Source organism: Corvus moneduloides, chromosome 1 (assembly GCF_009650955.1).
Source record: "Corvus moneduloides isolate bCorMon1 chromosome 1, bCorMon1.pri, whole genome shotgun sequence".
Classification (NCBI taxonomy): Eukaryota; Metazoa; Chordata; class Aves; order Passeriformes; family Corvidae; genus Corvus; species Corvus moneduloides.
This window is the reverse complement of record NC_045476.1, coordinates 141,587,747-141,612,073: the sequence shown is the minus strand read 5'-3', so window position 1 is coordinate 141,612,073 and position 24,327 is coordinate 141,587,747. Positions and strand designations below refer to the sequence as shown.

Sequence of the window (24,327 nt, the reverse complement as noted above, 5' to 3'; positions counted from 1 at the left end):
TAGGATACTGTACACTTAATCTTTCCCAACCACAGCTTCCAGTTACACCCATGAGTGTTCACTATTAATATAAATGAGACTGAATCACAAGTCAGGCACTCACTCAGACAAATGTTTGTTACTGAAAGTTGGGGTTAAATTACTCCAGAAGACATGCAAGTAAAGTCCAGTTCTCCAGGGCATTATTCAGCTTATCTAACCACAAGATGAGACTATCTGTCCTTGCAGCCTCCTCCATCCTGCACCTTTTGCAGTTTACAATAAAGCAATGCAGGGGTGGCAGAGGCAGCAACAGCCTTTTTTCCTGCCACTTTTCCTGCCTTTCCAGCAGTTCAGTTCTCTGCACTGAATGAGCAAGAGGTCCCATGGCAGTGTAGTGCAGCATGTTTTCTCTAAAGATTTTATCATGAATGTATATGCACAGTGGGGCAGATCAGGTCGCTGGAATACCTTATTTTTGACACCTTCAGACTTTGCTTGACTTTTCAACCTTAAAACTATTCACTTGATGGAGGATGGTTCATAGGGGTGGTGGGCAGGTAGGTAGCGTAGTTTTGTACCACAAGGTTCTAGATGCTGTCTTGGGTTTTGTAGCAAATTAATATTTCTAAACAGATTATTCCATTTATTTGATGTTTTCATCTATGTAAGACAATCAGGGTTGAAAACCTTATCTGTCCCTTTTGGAGTAATAAAGCAAATTACTGCATTAAGACATCACCGAATTCAGTGTAGAACATTAATATCACAGCATGCAGTGTTTTTTGCCCAGTGAGTTTTGCACATGCCTGCTGACAGCAAAGAAATTAAAAGACTGAAAATTTTTCAGTTGAAGAGCAGGATGTACTGAGGGGACTTTAAGGAAAGTGATACAATGATTCAAGCTTTAGCTCCTGCTTTGCCTTTGTGAACTTGTCCACTAGAAGTTATTTGTCTGATTCTGTGTCTTATGCTGGCCCTAAACTCAGAATGGATTTGGGTTTGTCTTGCAGGGAATAATCTGTGAAATGGATCCAGTTCAGGAGCTTAATTACCTCCATCTCTTACGCTGCACCTAAATCTTCCATTGCCCTGTTCACCTGTAGAGCACCTACCAAACCTGAGTCTGTAAGATTATATAGAATAGTGGAACAATTACAGTATTTTTAAGCTGACTACCTTTAAGACCACCTTGGTAGTCTTAAAAATTGAGTTAGGGGGAAAAGTTAAATGATTGGGAAGAGAAATGGGCCCTGTTTACAAGGACGTTGTGTTTATTTGAGTGCGCTTCATGTCTTTGTGTGGTTAGTGCCCTTCTGTGCTCAACTGCTTGCCATTTTTTGTTGAAGTATCATGTTGTCTTTAGTTGGTTTCTACTGCTGTCATTTTCTACTTCTATTTTCCCTGTCATTGCCTAATCAGCTCCTGTTCTCATTTCTTCCTCCCAAGTGGTCCTGTGATTTCCCTCAGTGTTTTCCAGCTGTACATTTTCTTAGTGAATCTTGCATTTTGAGGGTCAGAGATGAGAGGCAGTAAGTTTTGTTTTGCACCAGCTCCTACTCAGAAGATTCCAACTCTCTCTCTGGTCCTTGACTCTTATATTGGACCCCAGTCCCAGTCTGCCTGAGTGGTTCTCCCCAACTCTCCTCCTAACATATCATGTTGTCTTCCTACTCTTTTACTCCCTGTCTGGTTTCTAGCCTTTCCCTACATACTCAGCTTCCAGCTCAGACTTCCAGTCTTTTACTCCGTTGTCAATTTTCCACTGGTTTAACATCAGCCTTCCTTTCCAGCAATAGTCTTTCTTTTCAGGTTTCATCTCCCAAATTGCTCTTCCTTGTATCTGGTCCTTGTCCTCTCTGCCATCCTTATGTGTTTGGTGCCAGGAAGAGGGGATGATGGTCTGAAGGAGAGGGCCATGGAAAAATTCCCTGCTGGAACTATGGAAAAAGCCCAACTTTGGTCTGAGCAGTGAAAACTGTGAATAAAGAGAAGCCTATTCTCGGCCTCAGTTAGAGCATGTCCAGTGTGTAATCCTCAGGAAATTAAGCTGCAGAGAATGTGCAAACTGTATCTACTTCTAAGAGCTTTTAGCTTTCAGGAATGGAAAAATTTTACCTTAGCAAAAAAAGAAAAAGTGTTATCTCCTCCCCAGATTTTTAGATTCTTCTCCAGAGTATTGAGTTAATAGAGCTTCTACAAGGAGTAAGAGTTCCTTGTGGCTAAAACTGGATTAATCTGTGTTTTCTTTCTTATAAGCAGTGATTTTTCTTTCACTGCCAGTTTTTATGGACATTGTGAATGTGTGTGAATATATGTGCTTCAACTGAGACAGTTAGCATGGAAGGTGTACTATGGACTGATGAAGGCCTGGCAAAGTTATTAGCTGTGTAAAATAAAATCTACTGAAGGAAATCCCTGTAGTATTGCATGGTCAGGAATCCAGAGGCTAGTTTGATTGGCATTTCAGATTATTAAGAGACTTTGACACTGAAGTTTAAAAATATTAAAATTTTTTTATAATTTGCATTTTTGTTTAAAAATAATTTTGGATTTTGAACAATGATGTGTTTTCCAAAGAAAATATTCCTGCTTAAAATATCAGTCTTTAGGTGAGTTTACTATCTATGCTGATACATGCAAAATTAATTGCAAATATATTTTGTCTTGGAAAGAGAGGTACAAAGCACTGGGTTGTAATCAAATGACTCTGAAATGGAATCCCAGCTGTCATTGATTCCTGTGGATTTAGGGCAAGTTAGCTTGACTCCTTCTGTTTGCATTACTCCTGAAGTCTCACAGAAGTGCTGTGGGAAGAGTTATTACATATTTTTCCATCTTGGAGGCACACTAATATACATTTACATGTTAGCATAGTATTAAGTTTATCATTAGACTTAAATTGCTTTGCAAGTGAAAGATAATGCTATCTGACTCATATTTCTTTAGATATTCCTAGGATATCTTAGGAGTGTGTGACATATAGATCTTTCATAGGCACCTAGACATTTAACTGCTATGTAAACCTCTCTTCTCAAAAGTTATGAATTAATTTCATTAAGGAGCTTTTCGATTAGTTCGTCTAATCGAAAGAAGAAAGAGATGGTGCTGGCTCCATAGACCAGACTGATGGCACCTGAGCAGAGTCACTGCAGAGGCTACAGCAGAGCACTGCCATTGAGTTGGGGCTGTGATTCATTCAAATCCCCAGCCTCCTTTTACTGCAGTTCGGATTTTTTTATTTGCCTCCCTCTATTTCTTAATTTTTTCTTAGTGCTGTAGAGTGCAACTTGAATCAAAGTTGTCTTCTCTAAACTGTAATTTTGCATTGTGACAGTACATTTTATTGAGAAGATTCAGAGCAGTTGAGGGAAAACTCACCTGTTGTTTCATACATGCTTACCCTGTGGAAATTCAAGTATGGAGCTGCTACAAAAAAATGGGCAGCCTCCCAGTCTCCTTGGTCCAAACTGCACATACCCCTTCTCTATATTGACTGTAGCTGCTGATGGGATTCATTGAGCTGGCTTTCTAGCAGCTGGTGGATGAGAAGCAGAGCGAGAGAGGGAAGGAAAGGCGAGCTCGTGGGCTTTGGCAGCAGCCTGCAGTGGGATGGGGTTAAGCCATCCATTAAACCACACCCAGGCCAAGGTGCCGGTGCCCAGCTCACTGGAGCATGCTGCTCACTCCTCCCGGCAGCGCGCGTGTACTTGCAGTGCTACAGCCCACAGTGCCCTGAAAATGAACGCTTGAGTTACCTTGGGTAGTCTTTCATAATGCAGCTACTTTCTTGCTGCATTGGGAGTAACCCAACGCTCTTAATCGATGCATTTTCTCTAAATCCAGCTCATCAGAAACTGGTTAAACTAGTTTGCCATTGGAATGCTCCCCGTCCCCTCTCCTGGATCCCGTCCCGATTTCTGTAAATCATCACCTTCTTGAGGCTGCTGAAACTTTTCCTTGTATCAGCTAGGCTATGGTTTATATCTTGAAACCTAAGCCCTTGTTTTCTTAACAAGAGAGAGAAAGCTTTATTTGTGGAAGCTTTTCAAATCCTTGTTAGCCACGTCCTTAAAGTTCCCAAGCCCTTCATTTGGGAGGAGAGCCATGCTGCTTGCTACGGTTTCTTCACGGTTAAGCAAACCTTACTGCCAGGCTGGGCTGTTCACTGCTTGGGAGTGAAATGAGTGGGCATGATTTCCTGATGTTTCTCATACTGTGGTGTATGCAAAGTTGCTGTTACTTATTATTTTCACTCCAAACTGATTAACAGCAGAGCTCAGAGGGTACAGTTGCAATTTATCTTCCAGGGTCTCAGCAAATCCAACTGTTTCAGATACTATGATCTCTGAGCAGCAAGGGGTTTCTGTTGAATCCACTGCTCTCTGTACCCCTATATCAAACACTGAACTTAGTTCCTGTGCATAATATACCAGTCTCGTTTCAATTCCTGAAAAGCTCATGACACTCTATTTATTGAATTTAAATATTCTGCTATTGCACTGGAGTAATCTTTAAAGTTAAATAGGTGTGAAGCTGAATACAAACAAAACTGATAAGATAATAAGAAGGTTGAATGCAAGTGCCTAATTGGCAATGTTGCTGAACAGGTTTAGGTTTTCTATGCAAGGAAATTATATGGAAGATAATTTTGAGAGGATGCAATTATTTTTACTTAAAAATGTTTAATTTAAAAAAACCCACCTTACACTTTTATCTGAAACTATACTGTAGTTGTTGGTAAAAGGAAGATCATTTATGTAGCAGAGAAACATTGTTATTGAATATTTCTATAAACAGAAGTTGTGATAATTCAGAAGACAAATTGAGGGAAGATATCTGAACATTGCAGAGGCTATAATTTTTCATTTTCCCCATAGGAACATGGTAGTATTGCATGGAATATTGGTGCTCAGTTTGCTTGTTATGGGGGACAGGTTGCTTTGGAAATCTTTTCCAGCAAAAGTCAGTATTACAAAAGGCTAGCAATTTCCACTTTTGTTTCCAAATTATTGATTTTCTAATTTTTTTAAATGAAGCAGGGATAAGAAAAGACTTATTATTGAAGCCTTATTATTGACTTGAAATTTAATCTACTGGTGATTCAGATAATTCCATGCAGGACGATTTGAGTAAAAGAGCAATGACCATAAAACAGATCTCAGGGGTCACCAAACTCATGCAGGAGGTCAGTGGAGGAGACAAAGAGATGGTCATTTGTTTATGGATGGCCATCCTTCAAGAGAGAAGAAGAAAATTCTGCAGTGAAATCTCCAGTTCTTGCAGTAATAGTTCGAAATTTTAATATAAGGAAAGTAGTTGTTGATTAAACTAAGAGAATCAGTTTGAAAAACAAAAAGAAAACCATCTTTTATTTATCGGTTGAATCAATTTGCAATAGAAGCTCAATATAGAATGAAATTAATCTTTTATATTTTTGCAAGGTACAGGTTTTCTCTCTTACCCCCTTTCTTTCACTTCTCTAAATCTTATCACTTGTGATTACTGAAGATCCAATAGAGCCTTTTAACTTTTTTACAGAGCTGCAAGGATTTTTTTGTTACTGTCTAGTTCATTTACTAGGATTTGCAAAGAATTCCCTACATTTCAAAAAGGGTTACTCTGTTCCGTATTCTTATCCTTCTGTGAAGTGCCAGTGTTCAGTAGCTGCTCTGTTATTCCTTGGAGATGGGGACACATCTGCTGCATGAAACTACAGATGTTGGCTAATGCACTGAAGAAACATCTATGTATGGAAAATCCTATTTGCTTTAGGCACTGAGTTAGCATAGAGTTCTATACAACAATACAACTTTTAGAGTGTTTTGGAAAGAAAATTCAATTCAATAAATACAGCATTTTTCATTTAGATAATACCTTTTTAGTAAATACTAGTCTGAAAAATTGCACTCATTTTAGGTGTGTACCTTACGAGTATTTTGCAGTTTTAAGAATATGTAGACTGGTGTAGAAGGGGTGAAGCTGCTTCTTTATTGCACCATTACTCTGAGCAAGGATTTCCTTTTGCTGCTTCTCCTTTAAATACCAGCACACTTGGAAATTTTGGAAAGGTTACTCTGTGGCCTAAGCATTTTTCCGTAACAGATTTGTATAGTGTTGAATCCCAGATGGAATCAAAGGAGCAAACCGATTTAAGCTTTTAACCAGCATGCGAGGGTATTTTAATGAAAATTAGTCTGATTCTCCCTTTGAAGCTGTGCATGTGCTGAAAAGGAATGCTACAGATATTCCTTTAGGTAATGCTGGTGACTTCTCTACCACTGCTTATCTCAGATTGCTAACTCTTGAAAGCCTGTGTTTATTCTTAATAGATGTTATAATCAATTGCTGTCTGTTTATTATCATTTCTTAACCTTATTAACCTAAATATTGCCTATTAGTATTTACACCCATGACACTTATAATTAGGTAACTGCTGACAAATCTGAATCAATCTAAGCCTTGTAACGGTGTTTGAGTTGGTGCATACTCAAGAGATGGTGTGTTTCAAGATTTTCACAACTACTTATTTTTGAAGGGTGCAAGGAAAGGAGTTGAAATTATATTTTGTGTTATTACAGTTATGGTTATTCTACCACTTAGTACAGATGACTTCAGCTCCAGATCTGTTTCCTGGACTCCTTTGTTCCCTTTTCTGAGTTCTTTGTTCCTGTCCTTGCTTCCAGAACATTGCCCAGCACTGTCTCACGAGGACCCTGTTTTCATTTTCTCTTGTGGTCATTTCCTTTTTGCTTTTTTTTTCAGCCTTTCCTTTAATTTTTTTTCCATTCTTATCATCTTGTATGTATGTCAAATTAGGAGCTCACTTACTAGTGCAACAAGTAATCTGACTTCCCTGGAAGTACATACTTTCTGAAACAATGAATGTTGGTTTGGTTTTTGCTTTTTTTTTCAGGATGAGTCCTTATGTGCTGTTCTGTCTCAATCCAAACTTACGATAAGGACAAGAAATATACCACTTTGTTTATATAAGACAAAATGTATAGATTGTCCTTGATTTTTTTGAAATGCAAAAGACTGTACGCTTTATCAGGAGAACCTGAGATATTCTTTGTTATTTTATTTCCCTTTTAGATGCACTGTATTTGCCAACATCAGGGACAGCAAAGGAAGAAGCAGCTCAGGAAGCACCTGACTGCCTTGTGAAATATTTCAGTGTCGTGTGGTGTAAGGCATCAAAGAAAAAGCACAAGAAGTGGGAAGGCGATGCTATTCTTATGATAAAAGGAAAGTCAGTAATATTGAAAGATATGGAAGGCAAAGACATTGGCAGAGGTACTGTAGAATTGCATACTTGCTCAAGGGAACACCTGGCAGAAAATTGCTGTGCTTTGAATAACAGAGACCCAGCTTTTTAGATGTTTTAGTTCTTCATACCAATGTTGACCACAGGATGAAAAAACAGTAGAGATTTTGGGTTTGCTTTTGGTTTGTCTTTTTTTTTTTGGGGGGGGGGGGGTGGGGGAAGACTTCAAGAAAGCTTTATATTTATTACATATAAGGCAGATGCATGGGGGAGGCTGGAGCAGGCTGAATAACATTATTCACAGAAACACCAAATGCTAGTCCAAAGAGAGGATCTGGAAATCAATGGCTGTACTAATTCAGAAATGCCAAATGAGGGATGAGTAGTTGATTAAAGTTGCTCACATAATGCAGAAATGAAGGAGTTAAAATCTGGGGAAAAGATACAGGTAAGTTTCTTGTAGATATTCCAGTCACCAGTAGGGCAATCAGGAATTTCAGAGGTTGGATCTCTACATTTCAGCCAGTCAAACAGCTAAAAATATTATCTTTGTTGGAAAGACAGGCAAACAGCAACATTTCCAGCCCAGCCAAAGTCAACTGTGTAGCAATTTTTAGTCTTGTAGTTTTAGCAGCAGCTGCTGCTGTAAGACATAGTTTGGGTTGATATCAGAGTTAAAAATAAGACTTGCAAACCATAGGCTGCCATCAACTTGAAGCAGTAATTTTTTACTGAAAGCAAAGCAAGAATTAACTTTGCTAATGGAGCCAAAGATATTTTGTAAGGGAGTAGGATTGGACAATGTTTCTGCAAAGCATAATGTGATTTATTTTAGGTCAGAGATGGCTTCTCTGCTCTTTTGTTTCAATTGTGACATTGTGAGCCTTGTTAGGACCAGGCAGTTTTGATTTGCAAATCAGTCTGTGACTTAGAAGTTAATTTGAATTTATTTATAGCAAAGCAATATATGTACAGACTTGCTTGTTTTTGAAAAAGGCAGAGTGAAAGAGAGTAATGCCTGGAATGCATCAGCCACCACCCTGTTGTTCTTGTGTTTTTTCAAGTCCTGTCATCTTGAATTAGCAGCAAACACAATAGAAAAATGAACATTGTGATTTTCTCTGGTAAAAGTTTTTTTACCATGTTTGATGGTGTTAGAGAGCACAACAATACCAATGTCATTAGTGCTAACTTGCCCATTCAGAGTTGCTTTCAATTCTTATTGATTCTAAGAAAATAATAAATTGACCAATTTAAGCAGTGTGAGTTTTAAATTTCTGCAATTATTTAGCTCACTGAGTGAGAAGGAAAGGTAGTGGTGCTTACCTCCAAAATTGTATGTAATACTGGGAAGTTTATAGTGTATGAGGCTCCAGGATTATTATTTTTAAATGGGAAGAAAAAGGCAAAGGAAGAATTTTCTTTTTCCTTAGGCTTACCAGGGCTGGATCAAGGATGGCACAAGGGAACCTAAAACCAGCACAAATTATAGCTCATTTTTGAGGCAGCAGAACATCTTTCTGTTCTCCCCTGCAATGTCCTAATTCCTTAATAATGCATTGCAAAGAATTTAGGACGTGCTGTCTTGTAAATTGCTGTATGTTACAGAAATGGTTATTTCTGGCAGCTGCATAAACAGTTGAGCTTTGTAGGTTTGCTTTTTGCCTTCCCAGTTTCCATCTACCCTTAAAGCCCATCCTGTCTTAGAATTAGACTCTTCTGACCAGAATCTGCACAGGGATACACCTGTATTCAGTATGTTCAGCCTGAAGCTATGTAGAGGTAATAACAGAAAACAAAAATGCAGAGCAAAGGAGATCATAAATGCCCTCCCCAAGCATCCTGTTCAGGAAGACACGTGTATTCTCTTGTGTTCAGGCATCTTCAGCTCTTTCCTGAAAGCAAGTGTTCTTTCAAGAACCAAACAAGGTTCACTATGTGCTTTCTGAATACTTTCAGAGGAAAGAAAAAAAAGTGTCTCCCTTTAGGCCAGACTATTTTTCAGCACTTGCTTAGGCTGTGAAATACCTCAGTAATTTTTTCCTCTTAAAGGAATTCAAACCCAGACCTTCACCTTCCAACCTTTCACATTCCTAGAAGTGGCAGACCTGAGCTTTGCAAACAGCTTCCAGGAGTCTTTAAATGTGGTGTTTGTTGGATAAAATGTGCCTTGGGAGGCCTTGCTTCTTTCTTCACAGCTGAGTGATTTAACTGCTGGTCTACACAGTCATGCCTTTTTTTGTTTGTTTGTTTTGGCCTGACTAAGGATTCAAGCCTGTTTATCTAAATTTACACAAATTCAACAGTTGAGATAAAGAATTCTGAAGTGATGTGGCTTTGACATCTCTGAGTTAATAAAATAAATTATATATGTCCTCTGTTTCTTGTGTGAGAGCTTCAACCAGTAGACTGCTCTTTAAAACAAGGAACCCCCACTCTTTCCTACATTGTTGTGTTAAAAGGAAGTGGCAGCTGTAGCTGTATTTTGTAATGAGACCAGTAGTATTTGTAGCTGCTCTGAGAATGCCCACCTGGCTGAGCCCAACAGCTATTGAACTTACTCATAAATCTTGGCAATAATCAGAGCATGTTCCAGAGCATATGTAGAAGTGAAGATTTCAGATGCATCTGAATCTTTAAGTGTAAAAAAACAAATTTAGAATTATTTTTAAAGTAGGGTACCCTGTTTAGATCAATAGCGAGAGGGGTTAGGAGAGTTCTTTTGAGGGCATGAAAGAAAGGGAAAAGGACCTAGGATGGTTAGTAAGGCAAACTGCTGGATTTTACAATGTGGGGCTAATTTTTAAAAGGTCTCTTGAGCAGTTGTTTGACATTCAGTAGACTTAGTTGGTGATGAGGATGACCAAGTATTTGCTCATATAGTCTGCTATCTAATTCTGATTGTTAGTACTCACATGTCACTCTGTTAAGGAGGGAAGGGCTTTATGTGTAACAATCGTGTGTTTCAGATACCTTTGCACAGTTTTTCCTTCCTGCAGATGAGTACTAGTGTTAAGGAAGTAGTACTTGCTGTGTTGTCCTAATTAATTAATTTTTATGTTCTTTTAGGTACTGGATATAAAGCTAAAGAGCTAGAAAGTCTCGATGAAGGTCAAACACTGATGGTTGGCGGAAAAGAAATTGAAGTGATGGGTGTAATTTCAGCAGATGATTTCAGCAGTGGCAGGTGTTTTCAGGCTGGAATAGGGACTCATGACACAGTTCCAGCTGCATTATCTGAAACTATTACAAAACCATTCTGTAAACCATTCAAAAATGTCTGTCAACCCAGTACTAAAGAGAATATGCTCAAAGATTCTCAAAGCTGCAAACCTCGCCATGATCCAAATGCTTCAAGTAAGATTGAAATTTTAAAGTTTCTTTAAACATCCTCTGACTCTCAAAAAATATTGAATGTGTAATTCCATGTATTACTGAAGTATTTCTGACATATAGTACTAGTGTTCAATCATGTTAGGGTTTTGTCATGTGTGTTTCTAACAAGTAAAATACTCTGCACTGCATAAAGTTTTTCTTAGTTGTTACAGATGGCTGTGGAAACACATTAGAGTAGTTTCTGAGAGTTTTGCCAAGGGAAATGAGTTTATTGATCAGAGAAACAATCTGACACATGCTAGAAGTTCTAGATGAGTTCCAGCTTCCCACTGGGGCAGCACAGTAATTGCAGAGGAGGATCAGTAATAGAAAAGTTATGCCACTTTCAGAGAATTGTGTCTGACAATTCCTGATCCATCTCATCCAGGGAGTGTAACTACAGTACTCAAACTCAACCAGATATGTTTTGGAATAAATGTTTAATTTTATAGTGCTAGAAGTATGGTGTGCTGAAGAGCCATGAGAGTTCACATACTGTGTAGGAACAGGCTGGTTAAGCAGTTGTGTAAGAGGGACCCCATAAACATTTGATAGGTGCAGGAAGTGGTGTTGATTATCTAAGCAGAAGTATTCTTTTGTCTACAAACCATTTAGGAACTATATTCTGCTGGTGGATCTATCTTTCAGATGGAAGATAATGAGTGTAAAAAATATTGCTAAGCAGAGCCATTCTTATTTTTAAAAATATACTTTTTTTCTACATTCTTACTATAATACCTCCATCCTAGTTCTTACCTCATATCCTGATATGATATGGGACTTTTTGAAGCTGTTACCTAGCTGCTATGTAAATAAACAATGAAATCTTAATCAAGTGGTAATTAGTGATATCACTGGCCCTTTTGTAGGGCATCCTGATTAACACCAGCTTCTGGTCTTAATTTAACTTGATTACATTTTATCTAAGAATGTTCCTTCCTGTGGTTGCAAGATGATGCTTCATTAACATTCTTACAAAAAAAAGCCAATATATTCAGCACATAAATTAACTTGTTTACTGTTCCTGCACTAGTTTGTTAAAAAGTTGCATTTTATTCTAGTTGTCTTCTCTGACTTCTGGTGAATTTGAATACCTCCTATCAGATTTTGGGACCCATCAACACATCAATAGGTTGGATTCTCTCAGTCTTCAGGTTTGCTTACACAGGAGAACCACATTATTTAATGCCTGATTGCATAACCTCTTGCAGAAGTTGCTGGGATACTTTACAAGCCCAGGACCTTGATATTGAAACAGTCAGAGGTTTTCATGTTGAAGTCTATGATTACAGTTGATTAAAATGCACCTTCTACAAAACAGAAAGCCAGCAGAACAGAGCACAGTGACAAAGATGCAGAACTATGTCTTCCACATACAATCTCTAAGTTTTTAGTCCAGTGTTTATCCAAGCCTTGTTTCTTCCTCATTTTCATCCAAATTTTTGTCAGAAAGGTTATCTTTTTGTCACCACTGGCTCTTAAATATATACACATGCAGTTTGATTTAATCCATCGGAACTCAACCCTTTGTCAGTAGGAAACAAAATCTTCCTGACTGATACAAGCCTTCAACCAACCTATTCCCATGAATAAATTATCAGTATAGATCTACTCTAGTGACATAAAACCACTAGAAGCTATAAATTGCTTTCTCATTCTGTCCTCTGACAATCCAATTTTTCAGTGAAGGTATGTAGCAGCAGCAGAAGCAACCCAGTATGGACATTGTCTAGCAAAACTATGATGTTTGTAAACAGATTATGGCAAGCAAAACTATTACTCAGATGTTGCTCAACACTTCATTCTCTCTTTGCCTCTGTATGTCTTCAAACCTGTCAACTTCTTTTTTTCATGCACTGTGTCAGTTTTTGTCAGGTCATGCTCAATCCTTATTTTTCTTTAGCAAATCAGTGCCTTGTTTCTTGTCTTCTCTGTTTCTTGGACAGAGAAGTCTTTCTGGGAAGCTACAAGAATATCCCCTTGAAATGCAGTATTTAGATTTTTTGTAGGTCATTGTTTATGGTTTTTTCTTAGACTTTCAATTCAGAAGTATTTTGGAACTTTTTCTAATTTAACTCTGAATTCAAAGTCATCATGCAGCTTTTATTGGGTAGGCGGTTTCACCTCATCAGAAAAAAACCCGTCATACTTCTCAGTTTATCACCTTTACCTTTGAGAAGAATGCAAACTATTTGGAAAACCTCTTTTAAAAAATGTTTTTATGTAGAAGGCAGTCTAGGTACTTATAAATGCATTTTCAGTCTGAGAATGGTCGATATATTAAACAGTATTTTTAACAGTCATTAGATCATTGACTTTAACCCTAACAGATTTTGCTAACAGACTAAAAGTAATGCTTTTGTGTAATACTTCATTATGCTTTGAACTTCAAGATTCTCTAGTTATGCCACGACCAAATTCAAGTCATCAGTGGATGTTCAATAAGGCTGGTTTACCTGTGGTGGATGTAGTTGTAGATCCTTACATTGCAAATAATCTCCGCCAACATCAGAAAGAAGGAATTATATTTCTATATGAATGTGTAATGGGAATGAGGTAAGGTAATAATTATCCTTTTGGCTTTTAATACCTATAGTATTTTCATGCCCATGTTTGAAATGTGACATCTTGGGAAGTTTTGAGCAATTGTTCAGTTGATTAATGTTAGTAATTTTCTCCCAAAAGAGGCTGCACAAGTTTTTTCTGACCTAAATGTACCATCACACTTACCATGATTTTGCCAGATGTCATGAGAAGCTAGTGCACCAAAAGGCCAGTCATTTCTACATACCAAGTTTTATAAACACAGATAAAATCAAAGTCATGCTGAAGAACACTGCTTTCTGGGATTTATATTTCATATAATTCAAAGTTATTAATGTAATTTATAATTCAGGCTTTTAGAATAAAAAGGATGTTATTTCAACCTGTTGAAAAAAATACAGCATTGTTTTCAAAAGTATAAATTATAGTGTAATAGATTCCTTAAGGTATTGGATAATAATTTTAGTTCTAAAAGCAGATTTAAACTTTAGTTTTAGAGGACTAATGAGTTACTGTGGAAAATGAGAATTTTCATTCTAAGATCTTGTAGTATAACTGAATAAAAACCTACAGTATACTTATTACAGTACCGTAATAAGTATAAATAGGTTCTTTATACTTCATAAAACAACCGCAGAAGCAAATCCCTAAACCAATTGTGAATAATTATAAATATGTCTTTTAAAATGTTACCACTGCCTCATTACATCTTGCAGAGTTAGTGGCAGATTTGGAGCTATTCTTGCTGATGAGATGGGCTTAGGAAAAACACTGCAATGCATTGCACTTGTCTGGACTCTTCTTCGTCAAGGGCCCTATGGATGCAAACCTGTGCTAAAGCGAGCACTGGTGGTCACCCCTGGGAGTCTGGTGAAAAACTGGAAAAAGGAATTTCAGAAATGGTTGGGAAGTGAAAGGATCAAAGTCTTTACAGTTGATCAGGTAAGATTTATTTCCAAAAGGAATTATGATTTTTTTCCTCTTTTTTTTTTTTTTTTTAAACTAGAGACCAAGCCTAGTAATTCTCTGTTAATATTTATTTGTAATACATTATTTCTTCTTCACATAATTGTCCATATGGGTATTTTGCGGTCAGTCATAACTCAAGCTCACAGGTAGCATATGTCTGTCTTACCTTTCCTCTGGTTTCACCTGTGAAGTTATAAAAGGTGACATGCTCCTCCCTGTACCTCTTCAGTTTAAGGAGTTTTCTGTTGTCTCTCAAAGTGCACACCTTCCCTGCTTTACATACCAAAGCATCTACCTTGTACTCTGTTTCTGTGGTAGTTGCTTTTGTTCTGTATTGAAAACTTCTGTTTTGTTTTGGCTGCCTATTTTGGGGTACTTCAGGAGGTTATTCCCATTACTGTCACTGTCAAGAATTAGATCTCTGTTGGGATGATTTAAAGTCTCATGAGTTACCAGGCCTAGAGTCTCAGTGTTAGGTAATGAGAGTATCTCTCATCTCTAGAAGATTGCAGACAAGTACAAATCTTACTAAGAAGCAGGATGATGCTGATCCCTGTCCTCTCCTATAGTGAAGCTGTTCCTGCTGGTATTAACATTCACGAATTCAAAGGAAGTGGAGAGCTTACAGTACCTGCATTGGTGCTTGCAGCAAAGATAAAGATACTTATATTCCAAAACTATTTTTAATCTAAAAATTCCATACAGGTAGACTGATGAAACAAATAGTACTTCATTCTAAAGGTTATCCAATCCTTACATCAACCAGATTTGCCTTTAGTTTCTTGCATTATGCTTATTGTCTGTATGGAAGAATGAGTATTTCAGATGAAACAGAAGTTTTCAGTTGAAGTTTACTTCTTGGTAGACTGTACAAAATTTTGTAACAATAACTATTTCTTCAAAGTTGACTCATTATTGCCAAACTCTTGAAACTGCTGATCTTCCACTGAAGACAATGCATGTGTAATAGGTGTATTTTGCATTGTTTGCTTTTCTTAGTAACTTGTTTCAGGTTGTGGAAATGAAGCAAACTGACTTGTCAGGAACTGTAATATAATATAGGTTAGGATGGGAGATGTGAAATTTCCTAAAAGAAATGGATACAAGGCAAAATATAATACGGCAACATTTTAACCTAAAAGGGTAGTTAGAGATAATTGAGCGTTTTCTTGCAGTTTTTATGAGTAATGTTGGGAGGAGAAAGCCTGAATTTGATGACAGTTACTATGCCCCAAAATGATAGTAGCTTTCATTTTCTTTAAGTTTAAATAACTTTAATACTCTTACTTAGAACTCATCTCATTGGACCTATTTGATTGGGGACACTCAGCAGCTTTAAAGATTGTGTTCCCAAATGCCACGGAATATATTGTCATGCAAAAGGAAGACACAGTATGACTTGCCTGGGGTATAATGAGGTATTTCAAAATAATTTACTGTCTTTCTTCTCTGGAAAAACAGCAATTACCATACTGTTACTTCTCCAGTATAACTTAAAAGGAAGAACTTGTCTCAAACATTTTTTTCTGTTCTTGTCTATAAGAAATGCATTCAAAGAACTGGCAGACTTTTTAAAATGTTTTCCTCACTTTCATGCTGAAACACCACAAACTGATCCTAGTCCTTCAGTAATAGACTTTTTAAAACACCAGGATATGATCTGCTTTTAAAATGTGATTACAGTTTAATTATGTTAAAATGCAAATGCCATGTACAGAACATTGCTTTTAAAATGCAGGCATCCCCACAAAGGTTGCTTTTAGGTCTTGTTAGTTCATATTCTCAGCATTTGAGATGTGTTTGAGAGAATAATTCCTTTATCTGTCTACAGAGTTATCACTTCTTACTGGAGTGGTTTAGATTCAGTTTTTAAGTCAAAATATCTGGAAAAATAATTAATTATAGGTTTACATTGCTTTATGGTTCAGCATTTTTGAATTTACACTTTACCAGCTACATTGGATTTGAGCTAGTGCAAAGAAAGGTCTGTTCAAAGAGTAAGTCTGGGACATTATGGGCTTCTAATACTGATTGACAATTGCTCCATACATGGCTCCAGGCAACTTGCTTAAACCTGTCAAGTCACTTGGGGTAATTGCTAAAATGGAGGCTATAATATAGACATATCTTGCAGCCAGTTAAGAATATGAATTAATTACTTGAAATTAGCTTGTAAATTTATTTTAATTTTTCATCCATCATCCACTGCTGTTGTTACATGCAGTAGGAAATACATTATATTTGGCTGCAGGAGGCTTGTAATAAGTCAGGACTCTCCTGCTTTTTTTTTAAAGGAGTTCAAACTGTCCTGAACACTTGATCTTTTACCAGGGGAGAGATGTTGGAGGCTGTTCCCCAGTGCCTCAGCACTTTCCCCATAGTCTCAGCTCACAGCTTGAAAATGTAGGAAAAGAAAATGATTTCTGAACCCTGGGCATCTTCTGCTGCTTGACCATCCCAAGAGAAATTCAGAGAGGCATTGCCTCTGTCTTCAAGGTTGCAATGTGGAGCCTATATAGTGGGCTGGGACAACATTGGGTCTTCCCTACAGAGCTCCTCTGTCTCTCTGTTCCTGTGTTGGGAAATTTTCTGCTCCTGTTTTGAAAATGACAGTAAAAATACAACAAGAAAACAGGCAGTTAACTACAGTCCTGGGAAGAGCAGGAAAGCTCAAGTCTAGTTCCAAACACCTGGGGAAAATGGGTGCTTGTCCTTGTTACCTGGTCCTTAGTAATCCTTGCTTCCTCTGACACGCTGGGCCTCTTTGTGAGCAGCATGTGGGGGACTGATCTACTGCATGGTACTTTGTGAGATTAATGTGCTGGACTCATCCCATAGATTCATCTGAATCATCTGCTAGGAGGCTCTAAAGGCTGTGATAATTAAGTGGTGCTGCTTTTACAATGTATTACACCATCTGGCTCCAGACTTAGTTGTCTGTGTTTGGTAACTGATCTTGTTTGGAAATAAAAATACCTTCTAAGGCTCTAGATTGATTTGCTTTCACAATTAAAGAGGTTCTCCAGCTTGTCAGCTGCACCCATAGCTTGCTTAGTTAGTGAACACTGCTAGGACATAGGAAGAAGCATTCACAAAATTAGCATCTGGAGCCACGTGGAAAGGTAAGGGACATGCCCACAGTAGGTTTTTCCATTTTTATGCATAATTGCAAGACAGGTAAACAATCCTAGTACATTTACAAGTCTACACAGAAATGTAGCTATTTCTGGAAACCTTCTTGGAGGAAGCTCACCGTCCCATTACAGTATTTAGTGTGTGCATTTCCTCCAGCAGACATGAAAATTCTTGGTGTCTGTTGAAGGAAAAGGGCTTGAGGGGTATATGAGTGGAGATAGTTGCAGTCATTTTCTGACTGGTAATAGAAGGATTAGAAATATACCAGTAGACAGACATGTTTTCTGGGGCTGCTTATGGACTCTTATTTTCTGAGTCCCAGGGTGAGCTTACCTGTTGGCCAACCCATCAATGTTAAGGGCTAGTAACAATATTAATTATAGAATAATTGTGGAATACCCCATTGAAAGGGACCTCAAGGATCATGTGATCCAACATTTCTTGGTAAAAACACTGTCTAGACAAGATGGCCCAGCATTCTGTCCAGCCAAATCTCCACCACTCCCCTGGGGAGATTATTCCAACAGCTGATTGTTCTCATTGTGAAAAATTTTCCTCATGTGCAATTGGAACTTCCTCAGGAGTGACTTGTACCCATTATCCCTTGTCTTTTCCATGTGACTTCTTGTAAAAAGGGAGTCTCCATCTTCACTTTAAAGGTTATAAGGTCTCCCCTAAGTCTTCTTTTCTCAAGGCTGAACAAACCCAGTTCTCTCAGCCTTTGCCCCTGGGACAGACTTCCCAGTCTGTGGCTCTTCTCCGGACCTTCTCCAGCCTGTCCACATCTTTTCTGCACTGCAGGGACCAAAACTGAACACAGTATTCCAGCGTGGCCTGATGAGCACTGAGCAGAGTGGGATAATGACTTCTTGATCTCTGTTGGTGATGCCCCTGTGGATGCAGCCCAACATCCCGTTGGCTTTCTGTGCCAGCACAGCACTGTTTGCTCCTATTGATCTGATTGTCCACCTGGATCCCCAGATCCCTTCCACAGAGATGCTCCCCAGCTGGGTAGATCCCAGCCCGTGCTGCACACCTGGGTTATGTTTTCCCTTATGGGTGCAAGACCTTACGCTTGCCCTTGCTGGGCTTCATCAGATTCTTGCTAGCCACTCTCCAGCCTACCCAAATCTTCCTGCAGGATGGCTCTCTCTTCCACAGTGTCCACTTTCCTACTCAGTTCGGTATCATTGGGAAACTTCATCAAGTGGTACACTTGATCCCGTCTTCCCGATCACTTACGAAGATATTAAACAGCGCTGGGCCCAGCATCGATCCCTGGGGGACCCCACCCGTGCCACGCTGACCATTTGAAAAGGAGCCATTGACCAGCACCCTCTGGGTGCCGCCTCTCAGCCAGGTCCCACCACTACACAGAGCACTCATCCACACCACAGCCCATCTGTTTCTCCAGGAGGAGGCTGTGGGAAACCATACTGAAAGCCTTGGAGAAATCCAGGCAGGCAATGTCCACTGCCCACCCCACATCGACCAAGCAGGTTACTTTGTCACAGAGGGTGGTCAGGGTTGTCAAGCTCAAATTGTCCTTACTGAGTTTGTGTTGGCTTTTCCCAATCCTGTGCTCCATCTGAATTGTGATGATGCCATGATGATTTTTTGCCTTTTCTTTTAAACCCCTTTTATACCTTTTTACAACTTCTGTATTCTTTAGTGCTTTTGCCTACATTCTTGGACTTGTTTGTTAAGCTAAGAGACTAAACATTTTAGAAGTTTCGTAGTTAGGGATCAATATGCCCCAGACCCCAAGGTCCTCTCCAGAACACAAAATAGAACCATCCAGAGGAAGGTTCCTTGGGGAGGAGGGGCTCACTCGAGCCTGTCATTGGGGAATCTTTGATAGATATGCTAATTAGTAAGACCTATAATGTTATACCAGATCTGTTGTGGGTGTGCATTACGGTGTGCATTTCGGTGCATTCAACCTGGACGTAGTGCATCTAAGGATCCTTAAAATAAATACCAAGGTAAAATCCCTTTTTCCCTTTTAACCACGTTTGACTCTTGGTTTTAAAGACCAGGAAAAGGCATCAGTGAGAGCTCCCATAAAGATTCATTCTATAATTTTAAGTTCCTCCTTTAAGCCCTACTTGTAGATGGGGGTGATATTGTCCTTCCAGTCCTCTGGGACATTCCCTGCTCTCCTTTGACTTCTCCAAAGGTTATGCAGAGTGGCCTTGCAATGATGTCAGTCAGCTCTCTTAACACCACTGGACAATGCCAGGGCCCATTAATCCATAGGGGTCAAGCTCCTGTAATAGCTCACCCCCCACTCTTCACTGATGCTGGTGGGTCTGTATTTGCATCAGCCTGGATTTCTGTTCCCTGGGCAGGGAACCCAGCACTGCTGGTGAAGACAGAGATAAAGAATGTGCTGTGACTAATTCACCTCTCCTGTTTATCGGTGGGCCAATATTTTCCTTCTGTTTCTGCTTGTTTTTTATATACCTGAAGAACCGTTTCTTGCAGTTTTTGATGTCTCTGGCTGAATTAATTTCTAGCTGAGCTTTTGCTTTTCTGCCTGCATCTCTGCAGGCCCTGGCAATGCCCTTGTAGGTCTCAAGAGGTATTTATCCACATTTCCATCACTGCTACACTTTGCTTTTGATTTTGACTCAGAAGCTAACAGTTAAGACAAGGGGGTCTCTTGCTTCACCTGTTTCTCTTACCTTCAAATGGGATGAACTGTTTTCATGCTTCCAGAAGAGCATTCTTGAAAAACTCCCAGCACTTGTGAGTTCCTTTGGCCTCCATGAAAGCTTCCTGCAGAATCCTTCCCAACTGAGCTCTGAGCAACCTGAACTTTGCTCTTCTACAATCTGATACCTAGAACCTATTCATTAGGTTAAATAATATCAATATAATAGCATATTCAATGATATAATATTCAATTAAAAACTACAAAGGGAATTCTGGTACAATGTGGTAACTTCCCACTGGACTTTACCAGGCTGAGATCCAAAGGGAATATACAAGGAGCTACCTGTGTCTCTCCATTATCTTGGCTTTAATTATTCATTTGAAGCTCACCCAAATGCCAGCACTGGGAAGCTGTCACAGGAGCTCCCTGCTTTTCACCTTCATGGTAATGTGTCTCCGAGGATTTGAAGGCTTAAAAGAATAATAAATTTTCTCTTAATGAGGTGGTAAAACTCTAAATTGCTGTATCAGATTTCCGTTGCAAATTAGGAAAGAATCAATAATCCAAAGTCATGAAGGAGATAGTAAATACCTTGTGTCATGCAAGAAGAAATTTCTATAGTTACTGGATTTTTAAGGAATGTGATGATTTTTAAGGATGGGATCTCCAAAGAAATAGTTGGATGATGTATTTTCCTTTATGCCTGCAGGACCACAAAGTAGAAGAATTCATCGGTTCTCCACTTTATTCAGTTATGATAATCAGTTACGAGATGCTGCTGCGATCTTTGCATCAAATTCAGGCTGTAGAATTTAACCTCCTAATCTGTGACGAAGGACATCGTCTGAAAAATAGCACTATTAAGACAACTACAGCCCTTACTAGTCTGTCTTGTGAGAGGAGAATTATCCTTACTGGTTAGTATCTGTAGTTACTTTGAATATTTTTTTATGTTGATAGTGCTAGGTTGGGGTAAAAGAAAAAGATATTCAGCAGGAGATCAGTGGGAATTTTTGAAATGGGTATTAAATGAAGAAATCTCGGGTCTTGTAAAAACAGGTTATTCCCAATCTTTTTTAACATAAAAGCAAAATTTGTCATTCTTCAGGGGCAAGCAAGGAGCTTGGATCTTCTGTAAGGGAGTCAGGACTCTGCATACACTCAATGTTTTCATTGTAGTTATTTAATAAAATTGATTTAGAACTTGACTTTTAAAATTCTTTTGTCGGAACAATTAGATGTGCAGTCTGTTTGGTTAGGAGTACAGTATCTTGTTGTTCCTGGTAAAGTTTTAGATCAATTCAGGACTCAGAGTAATTCACATTGAAACAAAACATCTGTTTTCAAGATGCATTCTCAACATTAAACCCTGCATTCAATGTACTTCCATCAAAGAAAAAATTACCAATTCCAGAATTTTTTTTTCTTTTTCAAGGTACTCCGATCCAAAATGACTTGCAAGAATTTTATGCATTAATAGAGTTTGTGAATCCAGGAATACTCGGTTCTCTATCCACGTATAGAAAGATATATGAGGAACCAATTGTCAGATCTAGAGAACCTTCAGCAACAGAGGTATTTGCTTAAAACTCCAGTTATAGAAGAAAATCCATAGTAAAGTGAAATTTGCATTCTCTAGAGTAAAGTGAAGCTCGGGACTGCTAATAGTAGCTGAAGCTTTTCACCTTCCTATTTGACATAAAGTCACTTGTTTTCCAAAGGGAGCAGGAGTACACACATGTTAAAATCACCTAATTTCGGCTGCCTATTAATTATCAGTCAACAATTGTGCTTCCAGCACCTGCATTCCTGGAAATGCCGTGTGCATTGCCATGTGACAATACTTCCTTCATTCATTCTTAGTTTCTCTGCAGTACTGCGAGGTCTGCATGCGTTCACTGCATCTTGAGAAATTCTAGAATATAATTCAAGCTTTGGATGTTGTCTGGGACATTATTTTCCTTTGTTTAAGACTTTAGAAACCAGACATAGAACTAAGCTAATGCAGTGGTACTGACTGAAGAAGAATTGGTCGTTACAGTGCCATGTCAAAAAGTGGTATCATACTTTTAAATTGTTATTTAAATACCTAATTAAAATTATACAGAACATTGTTCTGATGAAATACAAGATTAAAATTAATTTTGTGCTTTGTTCTTTTAGGAGGAAAAGGAATTAGGAGTAAAAAGAGCAGCAGAACTCACACGCCTCACTAGGCTCTTTATTCTAAGAAGAACACAGGAGGTTATAAACAAATTTCTGCCCCCCAAAAAGGAGAGCATAATCTTCTGCCGACCAACAGCGCTGCAACTTGAGTTGTATCGAAAACTGCTTAGTTCTCATGTTATTACATCCTGTCTACAAGGCAGACTAGAAAATAGTCCTCACCTAATGTGTATAGGTGCTTTGAAAAAACTTTGCAATCATCCATGTCTTCTCTTTAAAGCTATAAAGGTATATATTTGCATGGGGGTGTGTGCCTGCAATTAGCCATTTCAGCAGACACAGGTCACTAAAACTGTGTTATGGTCAATGTGCATGTTGCTTAAGGTCATTTCCATACTCTCATATACAACTTGCTCTAGGAAGTCTGCTTTCAAAAGCACAAATGTTAATAAATCTTAATGTAGTCAGGGAAGGTATCTCACCAGTTTCCTATTGCCTTATGCTGTTTTCTCTTTCTTAATGTATTTTCCCTCTTAACCTTGACTCTGAATATTTGTAAAAATACATATAAATGTGATTTCTACAAAGAACACTGTTAACTAGAGATTACTGTATGTACTTTGTCTACTGGTTTCTCTGAAACCTCCCTGTCCACATGATAATTTCACTTTTTCAAACTTATAAATGTGATTTCTACAAAGAACACTGTTAACTAGAGATTACTGTATGTACTTTGTCTACTGGTTTCTCTGAAACCTCCCTGTCCACATGATAATTTCACTTTTTCAAACTTAATGACACTGGGAGCTGCAGGCTCGAGATGTCTGTGATACTAGATATCTCCATTACCACTTCTCCTGGGACTGTATATATAGAAATGTTCTTATTCCTATAGGTAATTAGTATGATAATTAGAACTTGGTAATAGTAACTTCCATGGCCTCTAGCTGATGTCCAAGTAAAGTGAGTGGAAATGTAAATCTTTCTTAAAAGACGTACTTCATCATTTTGGTGGAATATCCACAGTACAGTATCCCTGTGACTTTCAACACTGACAAGTAAAGTTCATTGCCTTTACTTCATAGTATTATAAGCATTAGAAACTTTTCATATGCAAAACCACGAGCCTTTATTAAATATAGGGATGGAAAGGACTGTATGTGCAAGTCATTTATTGCCGTTGTGGTTTTGGCATTTGAGTAGTCTGGCTTTTTCCTCCTTGTGGAACATTGATTTTCTAAGTACAGCAAAATATTACCTATATTTCTGCTGTTTTATTGGTTTTGCTTGCTAGCTTTTCTTCATTTCCAGTGGTATAACTGAATCTTAATGACAATATTTTCCTAAACAGAGTGAATGATTGGGAAGTTTCATAATAAGATACTATGGGATTTAGAAAGAATAAACAGTGTATTGATTTCCTTCTCATTCCTAAGGTTTAGATATGTCTTTACTGTGGAAATACATTTGTGAGGTTGTTTAAGTAGAGAAGGTGTACACATTTTTCAGTTTTAAGTATTTCACTTTCTACTTAGCTGCAAACAGTGTCTTAGATTAGAGGGTGACTGAGTCACCCCAGGACAAGGGTGTAAACTAAAATAAACACTATAACTGTTTTAAAACTTTGCTTTCAATCCAGTGTTGGGAGGTTGTCATGCTCATGCCGACATAATATATTGCTTTATGGCAGCTTTTCATGCCTCCTTTTGTCTTTGTGATAAAAATATAGCAATCTTTAAAAGAATTATGTTAGAGGGGATATGGAATTTTAATCCTTTTATTTTCAATAGGAAAAAAGCCATGATCCTATGTCTGAGGACTATGATGAGTCCAGCCTCTATGAAGGTGTAACAGATGTCTTCCCACAAGGTTACACTTTGGACACTTTCTCTGAAACTGATTCAGGAAAATTGCAGGTGCTGGTGAAGTTGTTAGCAGCAATCCATGAGCTCAACTCTTCTGAAAGGCAAGTGTGAAAGAAAGGTAGAAGGGAGGTAATGGGAGTGACCTTCTGGATATTGATTTGCTTTTCAAATACATGGGAGTGTAACATTCAAAATAAAGGTATTGCAGCTGTTTGCAGGGGTGCCAAATTAATTTATGCATTGTACTCCTGGCTTTCTTGTTAAATTATGAACTAGAATTTGACATAATTTTTAAAGATGCTCTTCATATTTTTTCCAGATAGAGATACTCGTATTTTTTACACTGTAAAGCAAGTAAGATCGTTTGC

General features: G+C 38.3%; 1 protein-coding gene across 3 annotated transcripts in view; it reads left to right on the top strand.

Annotated features, from left to right (window-relative positions):
* RAD54B (RAD54 homolog B) overlaps positions 1-24,327 on the top strand; it is a 67,895-nt gene that overhangs the window by 35,746 nt on the left and 7,822 nt on the right. For all 3 annotated transcript variants that reach the window (XM_032129425.1, XM_032129416.1, XM_032129435.1), the window contains 8 exons: positions 7,075-7,275; positions 10,316-10,603; positions 13,015-13,177; positions 13,882-14,107; positions 20,638-20,845; positions 21,364-21,503; positions 22,092-22,382; positions 23,885-24,060. In XM_032129425.1, coding sequence (XP_031985316.1) covers positions 7,075-7,275; positions 10,316-10,603; positions 13,015-13,177; positions 13,882-14,107; positions 20,638-20,845; positions 21,364-21,503; positions 22,092-22,382; positions 23,885-24,060 — 1,693 coding nt within the window. The remainder of the gene's footprint in view (positions 1-7,074; positions 7,276-10,315; positions 10,604-13,014; positions 13,178-13,881; positions 14,108-20,637; positions 20,846-21,363; positions 21,504-22,091; positions 22,383-23,884; positions 24,061-24,327) is intronic.